This window comes from Papio anubis, chromosome 18 (assembly GCF_008728515.1).
Source record: "Papio anubis isolate 15944 chromosome 18, Panubis1.0, whole genome shotgun sequence".
Classification (NCBI taxonomy): domain Eukaryota; kingdom Metazoa; phylum Chordata; class Mammalia; order Primates; family Cercopithecidae; genus Papio; species Papio anubis.
This window is the reverse complement of record NC_044993.1, coordinates 22,076,740-22,099,956: the sequence shown is the minus strand read 5'-3', so window position 1 is coordinate 22,099,956 and position 23,217 is coordinate 22,076,740. Positions and strand designations below refer to the sequence as shown.

At 52.1% G+C, this 23,217-nt stretch overlaps 2 protein-coding genes across 7 annotated transcripts in view; one reads left to right on the top strand and one right to left on the bottom strand.

The window, feature by feature from the left end:
- The window catches only part of RANBP10 (RAN binding protein 10), an 87,652-nt gene extending 86,551 nt beyond the window's left edge, over window positions 1-1,101 (bottom strand). Inside the window, exon 1 of one of the 2 annotated variants that reach the window (XM_021932366.2) lies at window positions 757-1,101. In XM_021932366.2, the coding sequence (XP_021788058.1) occupies window positions 757-991 (235 nt within the window). In that variant the 5' untranslated portion in view covers window positions 992-1,101. The remainder of the gene's footprint in view (window positions 1-756) is intronic. The other variant, XM_009196714.4, reaches the window with a different exon arrangement.
- On the top strand, window positions 1,028-23,209 carry TSNAXIP1 (translin associated factor X interacting protein 1). Of its 5 annotated transcripts, XM_003917059.5 has the most exons (16): window positions 1,028-1,649; window positions 9,117-9,216; window positions 15,946-16,058; window positions 16,205-16,331; window positions 18,781-18,874; window positions 19,740-19,936; window positions 20,286-20,421; window positions 20,805-20,974; window positions 21,057-21,216; window positions 21,292-21,422; window positions 21,577-21,702; window positions 21,834-21,986; window positions 22,105-22,214; window positions 22,391-22,517; window positions 22,614-22,720; window positions 22,896-23,209. In XM_003917059.5, the coding sequence occupies exons 1-16, from the start codon at window positions 1,534-1,536 to the stop codon at window positions 23,134-23,136; spliced, it is 2,208 nt and encodes a 735-aa protein (XP_003917108.1). In that variant the 5' UTR covers window positions 1,028-1,533; the 3' UTR covers window positions 23,137-23,209. The 5 variants fall into 5 exon arrangements, with proteins under 5 accessions (XP_003917108.1, XP_003917107.1, XP_009194975.1 ...); XM_017953699.1 differs by lacking the exon at window positions 1,028-1,649 and having other exon boundaries at window positions 9,117-9,700; XM_009196710.1 differs by lacking the exons at window positions 1,028-1,649; window positions 9,117-9,216 and adding an exon at window positions 9,681-9,696.
- Window positions 23,210-23,217: the final 8 nt, after the last annotated feature.

Here is a 23,217-nt window from a genome sequence, read left to right as displayed (position 1 = left end):
GAAGGAAATGCAAATGGAAGCCTCATTTTTCTCTGCAACTCCTCCATGGCAACTCCACTCCTCTGTGGCCAAAGGAAGCGCTTACACAGTCCAAGGAATCATTAGACAACTGAGTAAACACTTAAACCTTCCACCTGTGCCTCACCTCCTCCTGAAAACAGCAGTCCTGCCTGAGACACTGCCCATACAAACAAAACAAGGGTACAGGCAATGTGAGAGATACCCACAAGGGTACAGGCAACGTGAGAGATACCCAAGTGCTGCTGGCAGCCTCTCTAGAATCCAGGCAGCCCATCTAGGAGGCCAGTGGAAGAAGGAGGCCGACCTGTAAGACACCCCCCAAACTCTAGCACGGAACCCCAGGCCCAGTCTAGGTGCCTAGTAGGTGGGCAAGCCCATGAGTCTCAGGCTAATGTAATGGTAGGGATGTGACCACCCCTTTCTTCTAAGCAGTGGCGAAGGGTCCCGCTGGAGTTGGAGCCTGCCTAGGACAAGCAGGGAGGTCCTGGAGTGGAAGGTCCGGCCCAGCACTGGGTTTGGACACCTGTTGCGGTTCTCTTGACTGCAGGTGTCTCGGGACCGAGAACAGTCAACCCTCGGCCTGGTCGGCCTCACCACCCGGGACATCCTGAAACGGCCAAGGCCTAACTTGGAGCACCTAGGCAGGCAAAGGGAGGTGATGGGGCGGGGGCCTGGCCGCAGAGCCACCCCACGGACGCTCTAGCCTTGATTCCCCGCAGTCTGACGGGCCGATACCTTTGTAGTGGACGCGGAGGTTGCCCTGGGAGAGACCAATGTAGTTGTATTTGTCCTTGGGGCTCCAGGAGCGCGGCAGCGGAGTCTCTTGCTGGTTGACCGCGGGATACAGGCGCTGCAAGCGCCGGCTCAGCTCCTGCTCCCCGGGAGACGGCAGCCCGCCCCCAGCGCCCCCGCTGGAGGAGTCCCCAGCCTGCGGGTTCCCAGCTCCCGGGTCTGCCGTCGCTGCCGCCATCTTGGAGGGAGCTGCTATTGTGTCACTGGGGGCGGGGAGGAGCGGGACCAGATCCGCCACGCTCAGCCAATGGCCCGTGAGCCTCCCTGGGCCGCAGGGAAACCGAGTCCGAGTCCGGCACCTCTCTTTGGACACTGACACCCCTTTGCCACATTTCGAACTCCATACCCCACAATGCAGAGCTCTCGAGAGGCGGAGCAACTCGGGCTGGTAGAGAATTCTGCGAGATGTAGTACAACCCTTCTCAGCTATAAGCCTATCCCATTGAGACGTCGGGACACCGAAAACTACAATTCCCGCCGGCAAAGCGACTCCGGCCTCTCAGCCGACTTCTCGCCCCATGGCCTCTGTTCATCCCCCTGCCCCAGTTCTGGTACCTGGGGTCAAATCGGCTGTAGTGATTGACTCTCAGGGCACCCGATGCTGGGTCCCAGTCGACCTTTGCTACTTTGTCCTGCTCCCAGCCTGCGGGCGCTAGGCTCAGGGGCGCGGCGCATCCCTGACTCCGCCCTCACCGCGGGGGCTTCTGGGGCCTGGTCGCCATGGCGACGGGCTGTACACTACCACACTTTCCCAGGCCGCGGGTGCTGGTTGCCCGCCGCCCGTGGGTCATGGCCTGCCAGCAGTCGCGGTACCGCAGCTTCTCGTCCGCGTCGAGGTAGGCGCTGGCCAGGATGAGGGCAGAGAGGAGGGCTGGAGTATTTCTAGAGAGGGAAATGGCACTTGATAGGACCTCTGCACCTCCTGCTGGCCTCTGACCATTGATCTAGGGCTCCAGCACCACAGAGTCAGTGGTTGCAGGAACGGTTAAAATCGGGCTGATTTAGCCCAGTGAAGACAGTACGTGCTAGCAAAAGGGCAGGCGTACTTTATCATTGCTAGTAACAACCAGCTTGTATTGAATGTACTATATGCCACATGCTTTATATACCACATTTTTAAACATTTTATTTTTGAGACAAGATCTCACTCAGTCGCCCAGGCTGGAGTGCAGTGGCACTACTACGGCTCACTGCAGCCTCGACCTCCCAGGCTCAAGCGATCCTCCTGCCTCAGCCTCCCGAGTAGCTGGGACTACAGGCATGCGCCACCACGCTCGGATAATTTGTGGGTGTTTCTTTGTTAGTTTGTTTTTTGTAGAGACGAGGTTTCACCAAGTTGCCCAGGCTTGTTTTGAACTCCTAGACTCAAGCGACCTTCCCACTTTGACCTCTCAAACTGGGATTACAAGCGTGAACCCCCTGCACGCGGCCTACGTACCATATTTAATCCTCATAACAACTGTATAAAGTAGTAATATTACCATGTACAAGTAAAGAAATACTTTAGAAACCTGGTGAGATCATCCTTTGGGTAGCTTCTACCTGTACTCAGGTGTATAGCCTCTGGATACTGCAAAATATGACCAGCTCCATCAGCCTGGAAAGCCATATATATGGATTAAAACAAAAATTTTGGCTAAATCATTTTCTAGTTTTGGGACTTCAGAGAAGGCCCTTCAAGTTCCGGGCCTCAGCTTATATATCTCAAACATGGGAATGATACAGTCCACCCCACAAACATTGTTGGGAACATTTAGACAGAATATGTGAAGCTCTTACCACAGCTCTTGTATGTAAATAGGCACCCAGTAAGTGTTGAATGAATGTCGTGTCCCCCCTTCTACTCATTCCCAGTGGGGAAAAAAAAAAAAAAAAAAAAAAAACACCACCCAATCCCAACTAAACTCTTAGCCTTCAGGGTCTGCTGCCTTGACAGTGAAAAGCCTACAAAAGTCCCTAAGAGGCCAGGCGCAGTGGCTCACGCCTATAATCCCAGCACTTTGGGAAGCCGAGGCAGGCAGATCATGAGGTCAGGAGATCGAGACCATCCTGGCTAACATGGTGAAACCCCGTCTCTACTAAAAATACAAAAAATTAGCCGGGCGAGGTGGCGGGCGCCTGTAGTCCCAGCTACTCGGGAGGCTGAGGCAGGAGAATGGTGTGAACCCGGGAGGCAGAGCTTGCAGTGAGCCGAGATTGTGCCACTGCACTCCAGCCTGGGCAACAGAGTGAGACTCCATCTCAAAAAAAAAAAGGTCCCTAAGAACAGGAAATGCCAATTTGATGATTTTTATCCAGAGTTAAAATTAGTCTACAAGAACCAGGCAGCAGGCTTGAGAAAGATAATTGTTGGGGCCAGGCGCGGTGGCTCATGCCTAAAATCCCAGCACTTTGGGAAGCCGAGGCGGGTGTATCACCTGAGATCAGGAGTTTGAGACAAGCCTGGCCAACATGGCGAAACCCCGTCTCTACTAAAAATACAAAAATTAGCCAGGCAGTGGCTCATGCCTGTAATCCCAGCACTTTGGGAGGCCGAAGCAAGCGGATCACAAGGTCAGAAGATCAAGACCATCCTGGCTAACACAGTGACACTAAACGTTTCTACTAAAAATACAAAAAAAATTAGCTGGGCGCAGTGGCAGGTGCCTGTGGTCCCAGCTACTCAGGAGGCTGAGGCAGGAGAATGGCGTGAACCTGGGAGGCAGAGCTTGCAATGAGCCGAGCTCACACCACTGTACTCCAGCCTGGGCAACAGAGTGAGACTCCATTTCAAAAAAAAAGAAAAAATTAGCGGGGCATGGTGGCAGACACCTGTAATCCCAGCTACTTGGGAGGCTGAGGCAGGAGAATCACTTGAACCAGGGAGGCAGAGGGCAGAGGTTGCAGTGAGCCGAGATCACGCCACTGCACTCTATCCTGGGTGACAGAGTGAGACTCTGTCTCAAAAAGAAAAAAAGGGGGAGAGAGAGAGAGAGAGAGAGAGAATTGCTACCCAGCACAGGAATAATTTAGTAAACTTCCATTCTCTATGAAAAGGATATGAAGCAGACCCAGAAAGAGAATCCCCATCCATTTTAAGAAAGAAGCACAGGGCTTGTCATGGTGGCTCATGCCTGTAATCCCAACACTTTGGGAGGCCAAGGTGGGAGGATCACTTGAGGTAAGGAGTTCAAGACCGGCCTGGGAAACACTATAGTAAGACCCTGTCCCTACCAAAAAAAAAAAAAAAAAAAAAAGTTTCAGCTACTCAGGAGGCCGAGGCAGGAGGATTACTTGAACCCCCCAGGAGTTCAAGAGGGTGCAGTGAACTCTGATCACACTAGTGCCCTGTAGCCTGGGCAACAAGGCAAGACCCTATCTTTTTTTTTTTTTTTTTTTGAGACGGAGTCTCACTCTATCACCCAGGCTGGAGTGCAGTGGCCGGATCTCAGCTCACTGCAAGCTCCGCCTCCCGGGTTTACGCTATTCTCCTGCCTCAGCCTCCCGAGTAGCTGGGACTACAGACGCCCGCCACCTCACCCGGCTAGTTTTTTGTATTTTTTTGGTAGAGACGGGGTTTCACTATGTTAGCCAGGATGGTCTCGATCTCCTGACCTCGTGATCCGCCCGTCTCGGCCTCCCAAAGTGCTGGGATTACAGGCTTGAGCCACCGCGCCCGGCCAAGACCCTGTCTATTTAAAAAAAAAAAAAAAAAAAGCACAGCCAAGCACGGTGGCTCACCCCTATAATCCTATTACTTTGGGAGGCCAAGGTGGGTGGATTGCCTGAGCTCAGGAGTTTGAGACCAGGCTGGGCAATATGGCAAAAACCCCGTTTCTAATAGCAATACAAAATATTGGCCAGGCGCGGTGGCTCACACCTGTAATCCCAGCACTTTGGGAGGCCGAGGTGGGCAGATCATGGAGTCAAGAGATCGAGACCATCCTGGCCAACATGATGAAACCCCGTCTCTACTAAAAATACAAAAATTAGCCAGGCATGGTGGCGGGCACTTGTAATCCCAGCTACTCAGAAGGCTGAGGCAGGAGAATCGCTTGAACCTGGGAGGCGGAGGTTGCAGTGAGCCAAGATCGGACTCCAGTCCGGGCAAGAGAGTGAGACCCTGTCTCAAAAATAGTAAATAAATAAAATTAAAAGCAAATACAAACATCATTAATCTACCATATTCCTTATTCACCAGGATTTAGTGATATATGTTGGGCCAGAGTCACTGTTTCTCTTAGAGACACTGTGGGTGTCCTCATCCTTTCCCTTTAAAGAGGGGCAGGATGATGGATAGGCTAGACCTTAGCACTGTGGAACATGTCATCAGGACCCTCTGCAAGGGACCTTCAAATTGTGCATTTTCCTGGGGCAGGCTTCTCCTCCCTATTGGCTTTTCTCCCTTCACACTCATAACCCTGGCACTTGGTGGATAGAACTCAGCAGCTTGCGTTCACTGAATACCAAGATACATTCCTGACAAACCCACTGCCTACTACCTCTTAAATAACTGAGCTTAAGGCCGGGCGCGGTGGCTCACGTCTGTAATCCCAGCACTTTGGGAGGCCGAGACGGGCGGATCACGAGGTCAGGAGATCGAGACCATCCTGGCTAACATGGTGAAACCCCGTCTCTACTAAAAATACAAAAAAATAAATTAGCCAGGCGTGGTGGTGGGCGCCTGTAGTCCCAGCTACATGGGAGGCTGAGGCAGGAGAATGGCGTGAACCCAGGGGTCGGAGCTTGCAGTGAGCCGAGATCGCGCCACTGCACTCCAGCCTGGGCGACAGAGTGAGACTCTGTCTCAAAAAAAAAAGAAAAAAAAATGAGTTTTGTCTAGCTTTGAGGTAGAAATATAAATGTTTCCCATTCCCCTCTGAGGGTTACCGTAAAATATTTAACATAATACATCCTAAGCTCCTTTTTTTTTTTTTTTTTTTTTTTTTTTAATGGGGTTTTTCCCTTTTTTGCCCAGGCTGGAGTGCAGTGGCGCGATCTCAGCTCACTGCAACCTCTGCCTCCCAGGCTCAAGTGATTCTCCTGCCTCAGCCTCCTGAGTAGCTGGGACTATAGGCGCGTGCCAACACGTCTGGCTAATTTTTTGTATTTTTAGTAGAGACAGGGTTTCACTGTGTTAGCCAGGATGGTCTCGGTCTCCTGACCTTGTGATCCGCCCACCTCAGCCTCCCAATGTGCTGGGATTACAGACGTGAGCCACCACGCCCAGCTGAAGCATCCTAAGCTTTTTGGATAAGTGTACAGGCCTTAGAAGGTGTTTGGTTTGCCTTGTTTTAGGTCTGTTTTATAATGTTGTCTCCTTTGATATTCAAAACTAACAACATCTGTTACCTACTAAACTTTTCCATTCAACAGCTTCTCAGAATTTATAGAATTCCCCAATTTTCTTGCTTACCTTGCCTTTCCTGGTGGTTCCAGCATGAGCAAGAACAGAGTTTGGAGAATTTATTAGTCTTTTTTTTTTTTTTGAGACAGAGTCTCGCTGTGTCACCCAGGCTGTAGTGCAGTGGCTCCATCTTGGCACACTGCAACCTTCGACTCCCAGGTTCAAGAGATTCTCCTGCCTCAGCCTCCCGAGTAGCTGGGACTACAGGTACCTGCCACCACACCCAGCTAATTTTTGTATTTTCTTAGTAGAGACAGGGTTTCACTATGTTGGCCAGGCTAGTCTTGAACTCCTGACCTCGTGATTTGCCCACCTCTGCCTCCCAAAGTGCTGGGATTACAGGCTTGAGCCACCACACCGGCGGATAATAGATTAGTTTTGATAAGAAGGTATTGATTTAACCCAGTGAGCACTTGGGGTTGATCTGTTGTATCTTGTTGGTCTCCAAGACTGTCTTACACCCACACTCATCTGGGCAGACACTCTTCCTTCTCCTCACCAACTGCTTACTCCATGTGTTTTGCTCACACTTGTCCAATGTCGAGAGGCAATAGAGGACTAGGGTTTGGAATATTACTGCTCCATGGACTATAGCTGAGGAGCATTACAGGACAGAGTTTCTCAACTGAGTTCACATTAGGGCTCTCAACTTCCCTGGAGCTTGGGTAGTCCTAATCCTACTTTTATGGGCAAAGACACTGAGGTTCAGAGATGTTAAGCGGCATGCCCAAAGTCACCAGCAAGCAAGAGGAGTGAACACAAGATCTATCCGGCAACATAAATCACACACCCCCACCCCATGGATTGTTGGAATTACTTCTTCCTTTTGTTCCACCTGAGCCTGCCTGCCCACAGTAGCCCTCCCTGTTGGTCCTCAAATGCCTTCCTAGGATGGCTGTCCTAAGAGGCTTTTCCCGTTCTACAGTCATAATGAACATCTAGCAGTTCATTGCAGTTTACATGGTATTTTGCATATCTAATTTTTTTTATTTATTAAAAAAAAATAGGCCGGGCATGGTGGCTCACACCCGTAATCCCAGCACTTTGGAAGACCGAGGCGGGCAGATCACAAGGTCAGATCGAGACCATCCTGGGCAACATGGTGAAGCCCTGTCTCTAATAAAAATACAAAAATTAGCCAGGCGTGGTGGTATGCACCTTTAGTCCCAGCTACTCAGGAGGCTGAGGCAGGAGAATCGCTTGAACCTGGGAGTTAGAGGCTGCAGTGAGCCAAGATCACGCCATTGCACTCCAGCCTGGGTGACAGAGTAAGACTCTGTCTCAAAAAGAAAAAAGAAAAAAAAAAATTGACTGGGTGCAGTGGCTCACGCCTGTAATCCCAGCACTTTGGGAGGCTGAGGCAGGCGGATCACCTGAGGTCAGGAGTTTGAAACCAGAAATAAATAAATAGAGGCAAAGTCTCACTATGTTGCTCAGGCTCATCTCGAACTCTTGGGCTCAAGCAATCTGTCTGTCTTGGCTTCCCAAAGTGCTGGGATTACAGGCATGAGCTACCATGCCCAGATACACATCTAATTTTTTTTGTTTTGTTTTCAGACAGAGTTTTACTCTGTCACTGAGGCGGGAGTGCAGTGGTGCAATCTCGGCTCACTGCAACCCCCGCCTCCCAGATTCAAGTGCTGCTTCTGCCTCAGCCTCCCAAGTAGCTGGAATTAGAGGCACCCACCACCACACCCAGCTAATTCGTATTTAAACTTCAGACCAGTCGCAGTGGTGGCTCATGCCTGTAATCCCAGCACTTTGGGAGGCGGAGGTGGATGGATCATTTGAGGTCAGGTATTCAAGACAGCCTAGCCAACATGGTGAAACCCCCATCTCTACTAAAAATACAAAAATTAGCTGGGCATGGTGGCAGGGGACTGTAGTCCCAGCTACTCAGGAGGCTGAGGAAGGAGAATCGCTTGAACCCGGGAGGTGGAGATTGCAGTGAGCTGAGATGGCGCCACTGCACTCTACCCTGGGTGACAGAGCGAGACTCCGTCTTAAAATAAATAAATAAATAAAATAAACTTCACAACCGTGTAAGATATGCAAAGCAAGAGTTGTCTCTGGCCGGGCACAGTGGCTCATGCCGGTAATCCCAGCACTTTGGGAGGCCAAGGCAGGTTTATCACGAGGTCAGGAGTTCAAGACCAGCCTGCCAACATGGTGAAACCCCATCTCTACTAAAAATACAAAAATTATCCAGGCGTGGTGGCCGGTGCCTGTAATCCTAGCTACTCAGGAGGCTAAGGCAGAGAACTGCTTGAACCCGCAAGATGAAGGTTGCAGTGGGCCGAGATCGCACCACCGCACTCCAGCCTGGGTGACAGAGGGAGACTCTGTCTCAAAAAAAAAAAAAAAAACAGTTGTCTCCACTTCTTTGTGAAGAAACCAGGCTGAGAGATATTAAATGACTTGCTCAAGGGTGGTCCTATTGGAACCCCAGATGTCAGCCCTTAGACCCTATCAGCCAGTAAGTGCAGGATTCAGACTTACACCCCAGATCCTGGATCCCAGACCCTGTGCTTCTTGTCCTACAGCACCTGTCCTTTGTATCACAGCCCCAGAGTGTGCCAGAGTTGTGTACGTGAAACCAACATCACAGCCACAGTTGAACACTGAACAGAAGTATAGGCCCAAGGGGTTCTCTGGGTTCATGGTGGGATATCTTGCTGCTGCAGTAGTTGGTGAAATTTTGGTGATGAAAAGAATGTTTCTGGGAATGTGGGGCAAATGGTTTGGACCCAAGGCCAGGGACTTGCTTGGCAGTTTCTCTGGGAATCTGGAGCAGCACTGGGAAGACTCAGAGCCTAGCTTGGGGAGATGGCTATGCCTTGTGGATCTAGGAAGGATGAGGGTTCTCTCCCAACTCTGGACTCTGTCACCCACCATCAGTTTTCCCTTCTCTGTGCAGATTACAGCCACAACCTTCAGGAGTGACCATAGATGAATCCTTTATCACAGAAAACAAGAGTACCCAGAAATGCAAGCTTCTTCAGAAACGAAGGACGCTGGTTAGTGACAGTGTTGTTTTGGAACCCCAAATATCAGTCCCCAGACCCTATCTGTCTCCCTTCCTGCAACCCAAGAGTACCACCTACCTGAAACATACCCACCTGAAACATGCCCACCAAGTGGCTTCTTCTCAGTCAGAGAGTATGGCTCAGAGAGGCCAGGCCCACCACGCTTTGGGAAGAAAGGTGTACGCTGGCTGCCTGCTCCTCATCTGAAAAGCCTTCCCGGATCTCCCCAGGCAGAGAGAGAACTCACCTCTGCCCACAGACACCCCTCGCCTGCAGCTCAGCATTCTGCAGTGGACCTCACTTCACATCCCTCCCGCCAACACGCCAGGCACTGTGCTACCTGCTGGGATGGTCACACCAGATCTGCCAAGGTCCTTCAAGGCTGTGACTATATCTTTCTGTCTTTATGGCCCTAGTATCTAACAGGCTACCTGAATGACTGCCAAATGTTGATAGCTCCATCATTGCTGAGTAGGTGTGTGAAGGCAGTAGGAAAGAGATGTGTCTCTACCATGTTCACTCCAGATCTCTCCACCATTCCTTTGTTTTAAAGTTTTTATATAAAAATGAATGCTGTACCAAAGGTATCAGAAGAGAAATGAATTTTTTTTTTTTTTTTGAGACGGAGTCTCACTCTATCACCCAGGCTGGAATGCAGTGGCCGGATCTCAGCTCACTGCAAGCTCCGCCTCCTCGGTTTACGCCATTCTCCTGCCTCAGCCTCCCGAGTAGCTGGGACTACAGGCGCCAGCCACCTCGCCCGGCTAGTTTTTTGTATTTTTTAGTAGAGATGGGGTTTCACTGTGTTAGCCAGGATGGTCTCAATCTTCTGACCTCGTGATCCGCCCGTCTCAGCCTCTCAAAGTGCTGGGATTACAGGCTTGAGCCATGCGCCCGGCCGAGAAATGAAATTTAAATTGAAAAAAAAAAAAAAGAACTGGGTGCAGTGACCCATGCCTATAATCCCAGTACTTTGGGAGGCCAAGGCAGACAGATCACATGAGGTCAGGAGTCATTTGGCTAACATGGTGAAACTCCGCGCGACCACCGTACCATAAAAAATTTGAACAAGTGGCATCCAGTCCAGCCACCGTGAGGCTGAGCGCGAACCCGCCAACCCGGGAGAGTCGCTGGGTTTCAGATCACACCACCGCACTCCCCAGCCTGGGCAACAGAGCGCGTCGGCCGGGTGGCTCATGCCCGGGATCCCTGCACTTTGGGAGGTCGAGGATTCAGGTCAGAGATTATTGAACACGGGTGAAACCCCGTCTCTACTAAAATAAAATTAGGCCTGGCGTTGGCGCCAGTCCCAGCGGCTGAGGCAGAGAGCGCCAACTCCGAGGTGATGCTCTGCAGTGAGCCGAGATATTATTCGGCACTCCAGCCTGGGCCATGGCGAAGACTACTAAGCAGCCGGGCGCTGGGTAGCCAAACCCCGCATCCGGCACTTTGGGAGGTTTGTGACGGGCGATCATGAGGTCAGGAGATCGACCATCCTGCGTAAAACCCCGCCCTACTAAAAAAATACTTAAAAACTAGCCGCGAGTGGCTGGCGCCTGTAATCCCAGCTACTCAGGAGGCTGAGAGGCAGGAGAATGGCTTAAACCCAGTGGAGGAGGTGGAGCTTGCAGTGAGCTGAGATCCGGCCACTGCACTCCAGCCTGGGCAACAGAGCAAGACTCCGTCTCAAAAAAAAAAAAAAAAAGAAATGAATGCGGTTTTGTTTGTTTGTTTGTTTGTTTGTTTGTTTTGAGACAGACTTTTGCCTGTCAGGTGCAGTGGTACAGTTATGGCTTGCTGCAGTCTCAAATGCCTGGGCTCAAGTGATCCTCCCACCTTACCCTCCCAAGTAGCTGGAACTATAGACACATGCCACCACACCCAGCTAATTTTATTTTTTTGAGATAGAGTTTTGCTCTGACACAGGCTGGAGTGCAGTGGCACAAACACAGCTCACTGCAGACTCCACCTCCCATGCTCAACCAATCCTCCCACTCAGCCTCCTGAGTAGCTGAGACTACAGGAGTGCACCACCACACCTGGCTATTTTTTGTATTTTTTGTAGTGGATCTAACTACGTTGCCCAGGCTGGTCTTGAACTCCTGGGCTCAAGCTATCCTTCTTCCTTGGCCTCCCAAAGCACTGGGATTACAGGTGTGAGCCACCACACCGAGCCCAATGCTGTTTTTTTTTTTTTTTTTTTTTGAGAGTCGTGCTCTGTTGCCCAGGAAGGAGTACAGTGGCGCCATCTCAGCTCACTGCAACCTCCGCCTCCCGGGTTCAAGTGATTATCCTACCTCAGCCTCCTGAGTAGCTGGGATTACAGGCGTGCACCACCACGCCTGGATAATTTTTTTTTTTTTTGAGATGGAATCTCGCTCTGTTGCCCAGGCTGTAGTGCAGTGGTGCCATCTTGGCTCACTGCAAGCTCTGCCTCCCAGGTTCATGCCATTCTCATGCCTCAGCCTCCCAAGTAGCTGGGACTACAGGCGCCCGCCACCACGCCTGGCTAATTTTTTATGTATTTTTAGTAAAGACAGGGTTTCACCATGTTAGCCAGGATGGTCTTGATCTCCTAACCTCGTGATCTGCCTGCCTCCACCTCCCAAAGTGCTGGGATTACAAGCGTGAACCACCACGCCCAGCCATGCCTGGTGAATTTTTGTATTTTTAGTAGAGACAGGGTTTCATCATGTTGGTCAGGCTGGTTTTGAACTCCTGACCTCGTGATCTGCCTGCCTCGGTCTCCCAAAGTGCTGGGATTACAGGCGTGAGCCACTGTGCCCAGCCCCAATGCTGTCTTATTAAGTACTTTTGGGCTCTTGTTGATATGATCATAGGATTGTTATTAATCAGCAAATAGCCATTGTCCAAATCTCATAAGGGAAAAAACACATTTGAGTAAACTTAACAACTCTGGCTCACAGTGGAACAGCATGGGTTTTCCTTGTGTGACCATGACCCTCGTGGGGAATTAGGAAACACATGGGCCACACACTTTGTGGGGCTGGCCCAACACTCCTGTGGGAGTGACTCCAGGGAGGAGAAAGCTGGGGTCAATATGGATTATTCGCAGAGACCAAGCGCAACCCAAAAACCTGATGACTAGGGGAGAGCCCTGAGGCTCCCAGGCAGCCTTCTCAGCTGCCACCTTCCGTGGGCCAGGCTTTTTCATTTCAACTTTCTTTAGAGCGACATCAACCACCAGGGGGCAGTGTTCCCTCCCGCCGTCCCTCCAGGGCCGCCTTCCCGTTTTTACCTACCGGGGGAAGCAGAGAGCACGGAGCGCCCGGGGAGCATTGCGTTCCAGCCTACCGGGCGGAGATCCCTCAGCTGTTAATAACCTCACCAAGAATCGGCCGTGGCAGCTGGTTCTCCAGCTTCCACTCGCCTGTGCAAGCAAAAGAGGGTAGCCCCATTTTCTCCCGGTAGAAACAGTAGACAGAACACGAGGACTGTTTTGTGTGTGTGTGTGTGTGTTGTTGTTGTTGTTGTTTTTTGTTTTTTTTTTTGAGACGGAGCCTCGCTCTGTCGCCCAGGCTGGAGCGCAGCGGTACAATCTTCGCTCACTGCAACCTCCGCTTCCCAGGTTCAAGCGATTCTTCTGCCTCAGCCTCCCGAGTAGCTGGGACTACAGGCACGTGTCACCACACCTGTCTAATTTTTTGCATTTTTAGTAGAGACGAGGTTTCACTGTGTTAGCCAGGATGGTCTGGTTCTCCTCACCTCATGATTTGCTCGACTTGGCCTCCCAAAGTGCTGGGATTACAGGCATGAGCCACCGCGTCCGGCCAAGGACTGGTCTTTCACAAGTCTGAAAAACCGCAGGGCACGGTGGCTCACGCCTGTAATCCCAGCACTTTGGAAGGCCGAAGTGGGTGGATCACCTGAGGTCAGTTCAAGACCAGCCTGGCCAACATGGTGAAACCCCATCTCTACTAAAAATACAAAAATTAGCTGGGTGTGGTGGCATGCGCCTATAATTCCAGCTATTAGGGAGGCTGAGGCAGGAGAATCGCTTGAACCCAGGAGGCGGAGGCTGCAGTGAACAGAGATTGTGCCACTGCACTCCAGCCTGGGCGACACAGCGAGACTCAGTCTCAAAAAATAAATAAAGTCTGAAAAACAAGGCCAGCTCACACCTGTAATCCTAACACTTTGGGAGGCCAAAGAAGGAAGATTGCTTGAGACCAGGAGTTTGAGACCAGCCTGGCAACATAGGGAGATTTCATCTCTACAAAAAAGATTTTTTAAACTAACCAGGAGTGGTGGTGTGCCCCTGTAGTCCTAGCTACTAGGGAGACTGAGGTGGGAGGATCTCTTGAGCCCGGGAGTTTGAAGTTACTGTGAGGTGTTATTGGGTCACTGCACTCCAGCCTAGGTGACAGAGTAAGACCCTGTCTCTAAGAAAAAAATAAAAAATAAACTCCCAGGTGTCTTCCAGGATTATTTTGTGCTTTTATAAAAATTAGGCTGGGCGCCATGACTTAAGCCTGTAATCCCAGCACTTTGGGAGGACAAGGCAGGAGGATCTCTTGATCTCAGGAGTTCGAGACCAGCCCAGGCAACATAGTGAGACCCCATCTCTTTTTTTTTTTTTTTTTTTTTGTGAGAGAGAGTCTGTCTCTGTCGCCCACACTAGAGTGCAGTCGTGCAATCTCTGCTCACTGTAGCCTCTGCCTCCAGGGTTCAAGTAATTCTTCTGCATTGGCCTCCGGAGCAGCTGGGATTACAGGCGTGCACCACCAGTCCCAGCTAATTTTTGTATTTTTAGAAGAGATGGGGTTTCAACATGTTGGCCAGACTGGTCTCAAATTCCTGGCCTCAGGTTATCCGCCTGCCTGGGCCTCCCGAAGTGCTGAGAATCAGGTGTGAGCTGGGTGCGGTGGCTTACACCTGTAATCTCTACTAAAAATACAAAAGAACTGGGCGTGGTGGCAGGCACTGGTAATCTCAGCTACTCAGGAGGCTGAGGCAGGAGAATCGCTTGAACTCAAGAGGCAGAGGCTGCAGTGAGCAGAGTTTGCACTACTGCACTCCAGCCTGGGCAAGAGAGTGTGACTCCATCTCAAATAAATACATACATACATATAAACATACATACATAAATAATTACATCCATCTTGATAGTCTTTTTTTTTTTTTGAGATGGAGTTTCACTCATGTCTCCCCCGCTGGAGTGCAATGGCTCAATCTCAGCTCACTGCAACCTCTGCCTCCTGAGTTCAAGCGATTCTCCTGCCTCAGCCTCCCAAGTAGCTGGGATTACAGGCATGCGCCACCATGCCCAGCTAATTTTTGTATTTTTAGTAGAGATGGAGTTTCACCTTGTTGGCCAGGTTGGTCTCAAACTCCTGACCTCAAGTGATCTGCCCACCTTGGCCTCAAAGTGCTAAAAGCTGCCCACCTTGGCCTCCCAAACTGCTGGGATTACAGGCATGAGCCACTGGCCAGGCCAGAATGGCTGATCTTTACCGAGTTCCTAGCAGGTTCCAGGGTCCATGTAAAGCACACATTATGCTTTCTCTATTTCTCTTTTTTTTTTCTTCGAGACAGTTTTGCTCTTGTTGCCCAGGCTGGAGCGCAATGACGCGATCTCGGTTCACTGCAACCTCTGCCTCCCGGGTTCAAGCGATTCTCCTGCCTCAGCCTCCCAAGTAGCTGGGACTACAAGCACATGCCACCACACCCAGCTTTTTTTTTTTTTTTTTTTTTTGTGAAACTGAGTCTCGCTCTGTCGCCAGGCTGGAGTGCAGTGGCACGATCTCTGCTCACTGCAAACTCCGCGTCCCAGGTTCATGCCATTCTCCTGCCTCAGCCTCCCGAGTAGCTGGGACTAAGGGCATTCACCCCACGCCCAGATAATTTTGTTTTTGTACTTTTAGTAGAGACAGGGTTTCACCACGTTAGCCAGGACGGTCTCAATCTCCTGACCTCATGATCCCGCATTGGCCTCCCAAAGTGCTGGGATTACACGCGTGAGCCACCGCGCCCAGCCTAATTTTTTTTGTATTTTTAGTAGAGACGGGGTTTCACCGTGTTAGCCAGGATGGTCTCGATCTCCTGACCTCGTGTCTGCCCACCTTAGCCTCGGAAAGTGCTGGGAATTACAGGCGTAAGCCACTATGCCCGACTATGCTTTCTCATTGCATCCTCACATCAATACACTGTGACAAAGACTACCATCATCCCTATTTTACAGACATGAGGACTAAGGCTCAGAGAAGTTGACATAGCTAATAAGGGACATCTGAGACTTAACCCCAGCCCTCTCTAACTCAAGAACCCACAGTCTTAATTATGAACCATGTTGAGAGATGTCTGTAAAAAACATCAGGGCTGGCTGGGTGTGGTGGCTCACGCCTGTAATCCCAGCACTTTGGGAGGCCGAGGTGGGTGGATCATGAGGTCAGGAGTTCAAGACTAGCCTGGCCAAGATGGTAAAACCCTGTATCTACTAAAAATACAAAAATTAGCCAGGCATGGTGGTGGGTGCCTGTAATCCCAGCTACTCGGGAGGCTGAGGCAGAGAATAGCTTGAACCCAGGAGGTGGAGGTTGCAGTGAACTGAGATCGTACCACTGCACTCCAGCCTGGGGAACAGAGCAAGACTGTCTCAAAAAGAAAAAAAAAAGTCAGGACTGGGGGAGGAGGGATGGAGAGAAACATTAGTAAGGGGAGCAATGTTGCCATGGTAACCCCACCTGTCCCTCCCTGCAGACTGGTCAGTTCTCCATGGGTGGGCACCTGTCCCCATGGCCCACATACACCAGTGGCCAGACCATTTTGCAAAATCGAAAACCCTGTTCAGATGACTACCGGAAGCGAGTAGGGTAAGCCAGGGTCAGTCCCATGGTGAGTGGGCTGGCATGGGCCAGGCTTTGGGCCAGGAGACGGCAGGGGCGTGTGTTGCCCCAGACTGAGGGCACAAGAGCCCTGTGGGGGTGCTGGCCACATTATCAGCCACCATCCCCTGCAGGAGCTGCCAGCAGCATCCCTTTCGCACTGCCAAGCCCCGGTACTTGGAGGAGCTGGAAAACTACCTACGCAAGGAGCTCCTCCTGCTGGACCTGGGCACAGATTCCACCCAGGAACTAAGGCTGCAGGTCAGAGCCACAGAAGAAACTTGGGGAGGGCGGGGAAAGGGTGGGAAGAAGCTTCACCTACCGGCCAGGTACAGTGGCTCACGCCTGTAATCCCAGCACTTTGGGAGGCCGAGGCGGGTGGATCACCTGAGGTCAGGAGTTCGAGACCAGCCTGGCCAACATGGCAAAACCCCATCTCTACTAAAAGTACAAAATTTAGCCAGGCATGGTGGTGGGCACTGGTAGTCCTAGCTACTCAGGAGGCTGAGGCAGGAGAATCACTTGAGCCCGGGAGGGAGCGGTTGCAGTGAGACGAGATCACACCACTGCACTCCAACCTGGGTGACAAGAGTGAGTCTCCATCTCAAAAACAAAAAAAAGCCTCACCTACAAGGTGAGCACCTCAGACCTTCAGGGGATACCCACCTCTCCCAGCTCTCCTGGGTCTCCTTCCCTGAACAGAAGCAAGAAACATCCTATGAAAATGCCAGTGAGGCCGGGCACAGTGGCTCAGGCTCACGCCTGTAATCCCAGCACTTTGGGAGGCTGAGGCAGGAGGATCGCTTGAGGTCAGGAGTTCAAGACCAGCCTGGCCAACATGGATCATGAGGTCAGGATATCGAGACCACGGTGAAACCCCGTCTCTACTAAAAATACAAAAAAAATTAGCCAGGCGTGTTGGCGGGCGCCTGTAGTCCCAGCTGCTCAGGAGGCTGAGGCAGGAGAATGGCATGAACCCAGGAGGCAGAGCTTGCAGTAAGCCAAGTTCGTGCCACTGCACTCTAGCCTGGGCGACAGAGTGAGATGCTGTCTCAAAAAAAAAAAAAAGAAAGAAAACGCCAGTGAGCAGGCAAGGCTGCAATGTGGATGTGAAAGTCTCCTGAGGCTAGAGTTTCCTCACCTGAGTCAGGTGGCCTGGATGCTGTGCCCAGTCCCTACAGCTCTGTGATCCCCAGTGCCCAGGTTAGGTCACGACATCAGTGAATGGAGCCTAATGCTGGCAGTTGGGCAAGCAGGGGTCAGGCCGTGTTTACCAGCCCAGTGGCAACAACCCCAAGCTTAAGGAACCAGCCCAGATGCATAAGGAGGGAGGGAGGGAGACAGAGATATATATATATAAGATCCAACCCAGATTCCGGTGTATATTAGGGAGAGAATCACCAAATCTGCTCAAACAAGGATGATGACAGATAATTCCTGCCTTTTGACTTAGTCATTGACTAAAGCATTTACTGAGCACTGGCTGTGTGCAAGTGCAAGGCCCTGGGCTGGGGCCTTACATCGATCTCCTGAGCAGATAAGGAAGAAGGCATACCACTATGGTGTAGTTGGACTGGGCTTCAAACTCAGGGCTGACTCTGGAGACTGTGCTCATTTCTTTTTTTTTTTTTTTTTTCTTTAGGCGGAGTTTCACTCTTGTTTGCCCAGGCTGGAGTGCAATGGCACGATCACGGCTCACCGCAACCTCCGCCTCCCAGGTTCAAGCGATTCTCCTGCCTCAGCCTCCCTAGTAGCTAGAATTATAGGCATGTGCCACCACGCCCGGCCAATTTTGTATTTTTAGTGGAGACGGGGTTTCTCCATGTTGGTCAGGCTGGTCTCGAACTCCCAACCTCAGGTGATCCACCTGCCTCCGCCTCCCAAAGTGCTGGGATTACAGGCGTGAGCCACCGCGCCCGGCTAACTGTGCTTATTTCAGTGAGCAATGCTGCCTCCAGAAACCTCCCATGCGTCCAAATGGGACAGGGGACCACACCCCTACTTGCATGTCAGGACGCAAGGGTACATCCTTCAATCTCCTGAATCTACCAGGCTCTAAGATGGGAAGAGGTTACAAGTGAGAGGCCAATGATACTGTGTCTAGAAGGCAAGAGGCTGGCTGCCTGGAGAGCCAGAGAGGGGCTCAGGCACAGAGTGGAGATCTGTCTATGGTCATGGCAGTCCACTAGGCCTCAAAGATGGCATCAGGACAGGCCTCCAGAGAGCTGCCCCCCAGGGTCCATGGCACTGTGAGGTACCCGGGTAGTGTCTAGGGCATTTACTTGAATATAAGTGACCTGGCAGCCTTACGCCGGAATACTACTAAGCCCAGTAAAGAAAAACACAGGACCGGGCACAGTGGCTCACGCCTGTAATCCCTCTACTTTGGGAGGCCGAGGTGGGTGGATCACGAGGTCAGGAGATTGAGACCATCCTGGCCAACATGGTGAAACCCTGTCTCTACTAAAAATACAAAAATTAGCCTAGCATGGTGGCGGGCACCTGTAATCCCAGCTACTCAGAAGGCTGAGGCAGGAGAATCACTTGAACCTGGGAGGCGGAGGTTGCAGTGACCCAAGATCGCACCACTGCACTCCAGCCTGGGTGACAGAGCAAGACTCCATTTCAGGAAAAAAGAAAAAGAAAAATAGTTCCCCACTAAGGGTGGCAGCTGTGGGCCAGGAGATGATGGGTTCCCTTTTCTTGCCAGCCTTACAGAGAGATCTTTGAGTTCTTCATAGAGGACTTCAAAACGTACAAGCCATTACTATCCTCCATCAAGAATGCATATGAGGGGATGCTGGGTAAGAATGCACCTCCTGCCAGGCACAGTAGCTCGCACCTGTAATCCCAGCACTTTGGGAGGCCAAGGTGGTGGATTACTTGAGGTCAGGAGTTTGAGACCAGCCTGGCCAATATAGTGAAACCCTGTCTCTACTAAAAACACAAAAAAATTAGCTGTGCATGGTGGCACACACCTATAATCTCAGCTACTTGGGAGACTGAGGCAGGAGAATTGCTTGAACTTAGGAGGTGGAGGTTGCAGTGAGTTGAGATCATACCACTGCACTCTAGCCTGGGCAAAAGAACAAGACTCCATCGCAAAAAAAAAAAAAAAAAAAGAATGCAGAAATGCAGCTCCCCTCCTTGTCCCAGCCTGGAAGGGGTGGAGAAGATCCTATTCAACCTTCTGGCGCTCCACAGCAGGGCTGGGGCAGCTACCCAACTGGGCCTTGAGGTCACCAAAGCCAATCAGCCATTCTGCACAGACTGTTCCGTTATAGGGCACCCCAGAGCACCTGACCACCCCTGTCATTGAGAAGCACAGTGGAGCAGTCCCTGTTGAAAACAGAGTGAACCCCAGGAGAGAGTGAGCACCTCTGGGAGTCAGCAGGCTCCCCTGCCAGGCTCAGGAGGTACAGGGCATGGTGCAGCTGCAGGACTTAAGGCTGTAGGGGAAAGGACACGGGAGACACCTCGGTCTTCATCTGAACTCTGCCCTTGGTTTAAAATCAAGTGCAGGAAGGCCTGAAACAGGGACCATGGCTTTGAACAAGGCATGCAGAGACTCTTGGGGTTTGCAAGTGACATAGCCACTCACCCATGACCTTAGGGTCTGTGTCTTCTGTCCATGGCCCCAAAGCAGCTCTCCCACCTGTCTCTGCTTAGCCCACCAAAGGGAGAAGATCCGGGCTCTGGAGCCCCTGAAGGCCAAGCTTGTCACTATGAATGAGGACTGCAATGAGAGGATCCTGGCCATGAGAGCTGAGGAGAAACATGAAATCTCCCTGCTCAAGAAAGAGAAGATGAATTTACTAAAACTCATCGACAAAAAGAATGAGGAGAAGATTTCACTGCAGAGCGAGGTGAATGGAAGTGGTGTGATGACCCCGAATTCCTGCCAATCCCACTACAAGGGTGACCCCCTACCCCGCTCTGCCTTTCTACAAGGAGTGACACACTGGGCCACCACCTTACCCCCAGAGCCTTGCTAACTCCACCCTCTGCCCTGCTGCTAGGCTCAGCACTTTCCCCAAAGGGGGAAGCAGTGGTACCTTGCCGAATTCTTAGAAATGGCCAATCTCCTTCTTCTTTCACCTTTCCTGTTCGCAGGCCCTAATGGGGCCACCCAGCACCCAGCCCACTCCCTGGGGTGACCGACTACATACAGAGGTTCAAGGGCAGCCCCTGACCACACAGCCACCTTCTCCACAGGTGGCCAAACTGAGGAAGAACTTGGCTGAGGAGTACCTGCACTACCTCAGTGAGCGAGACGCCCGTAAGATACTCATCGCAGACCTGAACGAGCTGCGGTACCAGCGGGAGGACATGTCATTAGCCCAGTCCCCAGGTAAGCCTGAATCGGGTTTCTCTCTTCTGAGATGCTGGAGGAGTCGGGTCTCACTCCTAAGCCCCATTCATTCAACATTCCTAAGACCTGCTCATTCCATAACCATTCAGGGGGGAGATGTCCCTGCCTCTCCCAGGGCTGTGTATCTTCTGAGTTGAACGGAGAATTATAGGAACACAGTTGGTAGCTGAGGCAGCCTAGGCTCCTGGTGGGCTGGACAGGCCTGTTACTCAGTTTCCTGGGCTTCTAGACTTTAGCCTGAAACCCTAGGCTGGTAGCACTGTGGGCAAGACCCAGGGAACCCCAAACGGGAAGGGCAGAGGGCTTCGGGCAACCTGAGAAAGCCAGGGTGACACGGGCTGGTGGGCCCCCTCCCCTGGCAGGCATCTGGGGGGAGGACCCTGTGAAGTTAACCCTGGCTCTTAAGATGACCCGGCAAGACCTGACCCGCACGCAGATGGAACTCAACACCATGAAGGCCAACTTTGGAGATGTAGTCCCTAGGAGGGACTTTGAAATGCAGGAGAAGACCAACAAGGATCTTCAGGAGCAGGTGCTGAGGCAGGCAGGCAGGGCCAGGAGGGTAGGATGGGGTCTCACAGGTGGGGGGCCAGGGCCAATGTCCTTGCCCACAGCTGGACACCCTGAGAGCCAGCTACGAGGAGGTTCACAAGGAGCATGAGATCCTGATGCAGCTGCACATGAGCACGCTGAAGGAGCGGGACCAGTTCTTCTCTGAGCTGCAGGAGATCCAGCGCACTTCCACGCCAAGGCCTGACTGGACCAAATGCGAAGGTGAGGGCAGCCAGCGGGGCCCCAGGTCCTGCTTACATGTGGGCCCAGACTCCAGCTCCCTCTCCCCACATGCAGATGTGGTGGCTGGGGGCCCAGAGCGCTGGCAGATGCTGGCTGAGGGCAAGAACAGCGACCAGCTGGTGGATGTGCTCCTGGAAGAGATTGGCTCAGGGCTGCTGCGGGAGAAAGAATTCTTCCCTGGTCTGGTAGGGGAGGCCCCAGGAGTGGGGCTTGGGCCAGAGTCAGAACAGCCATGCCCTGCTGCTCAGATGAGCTTTCGGGGAACCAACTGGGGCTCTTCCCTGCTTGAGGGTGGGGCCACAGATGGGTCCAGAGATGAGCTGATATCCTCCCTCCTAGGGTTATGGGGAAGCCATCCCTGCTTTTCTTCGGTTTGATGGCCTCGTGGAGAACAAGAAGCCAAGCAAGAAGGATGTGGTCGACCTCCTCAAGGATGCCTGGAAGGAACGTCTTGCTGAGGAGCAGGTCAGATCTCACCAACCACTCTGGTCCAGCGTGGTCTTCATATCCAGGGTCCTCTGGAGGTCCAGAGGTGCCAGGGATGAGGGCCAACCAACCGTAAGGCAGGCTGACTGAGCATTTCCTCAATCCCGCAGAAAGAGACATTCCCAGACTTCTTCTTCAATTTCCTGGAGCGTCGCTTTGGGCCCAGTGATGCCATGGCCTGGGCTTACACTATTTTTGAAAATATCAAGATCTTCCACTCCAACGAGCTTATGAGTCAGTTCTATGCAGTCTTGATGGGAAAGGTGAGCTGGGGCCTATTCCCCTTGGGGAGACTGAGAGGGGTCTTTGTCCCTAGCATAGACCAGCTTTGCCCCCACCACTCCCAGGAAGAGCAAGTGAATAATGCTTCTCTCCTTATAGCGGAGTGAGAATGTGTATGTCACCCAGAAGGAGACAGTAGCCCAGCTGCTGAAGGAGATGACAAATGCTGACAGTCAGAACGAGGGGCTACTAACCATGGAGCAGTTCAAGTGAGAGGCTGGTCCAGGCCACCCCCAACTCCTACCCAACTGTTCCTGCATCTGCAGGGAAAAGGGGCACCTGGTGGGAAGGGCCACAGCCTTGGAACTCACTCCCCTTTGAGCACTACGGAGAGGCACAAGCAGGCCTCAGCAGGTCCCTGTTGGCCCTCATGTCTCCCCTACAGCACTGTCCTCAAGAGTACCTTCCCTCTCAAGACAGAAGAGCAAATCCAGGAGCTGATGGAGGCAGGGGGCTGGCATCCCAGCAGCAGCAATGCAGACTTGCTCAACTACCGCTCACTGTTTATGGAGGTGGGTATGTGGGTCCAGGAACTGGCCTGGCTCCTGCCCCAGCCTTGGTTGGACCCAGGCCAATATGCCCTCCCCCTGACTTGTGGCCCATCCCAGGATGAGGAGGGCCAGAGTGAGCCCTTTGTGCAAAAGCTCTGGGAACAATACATGGATGAGAAGGATGAGTACTTACTGCAGCTAAAGCAGGAGCTGGGCATAGAACTGTGAGTGACCCTGATCCATAGGCAAGTCCCACAGGCTGGGCCCCTGAAGCCCCTGGGTCTCCCTGTGTACCATGCACCATCCACTGCTCAAGCTCAGCACAGAGGAGGGCACCTGGGAGTCTGGGGCATGGAGAGGAGGGGTCAGGGCCTGTCACTCTCTTTTCCTGTGGGGCAGCCATGAGGAGGTGACTCTGCCCAAGCTGCGAGGGGCCCTGATGACCATCGACCCCAGCCTGGACAAGCAGACTGTGAACACCTACATGAGCCAGGCCTTCCAGCTCCCTGAGTCGGAACTGCCAGAGGACAGTGACGAGAAGGAAGAAGGCGTGGTGGAAATCCTCCAGACTGCCCTGGAGCGGCTTCAGGTGATTGACATCAGGCGTGCAGGACCTCGAGAGCCAGAGCCTGCAAACTAGGAGCCTGTGTGCAGCCTGCGTGCTCGTCCTGCTAACCCCTAGCTTTTAGTATAAAAGTGTTTGTCTAAACCCATGCCATTC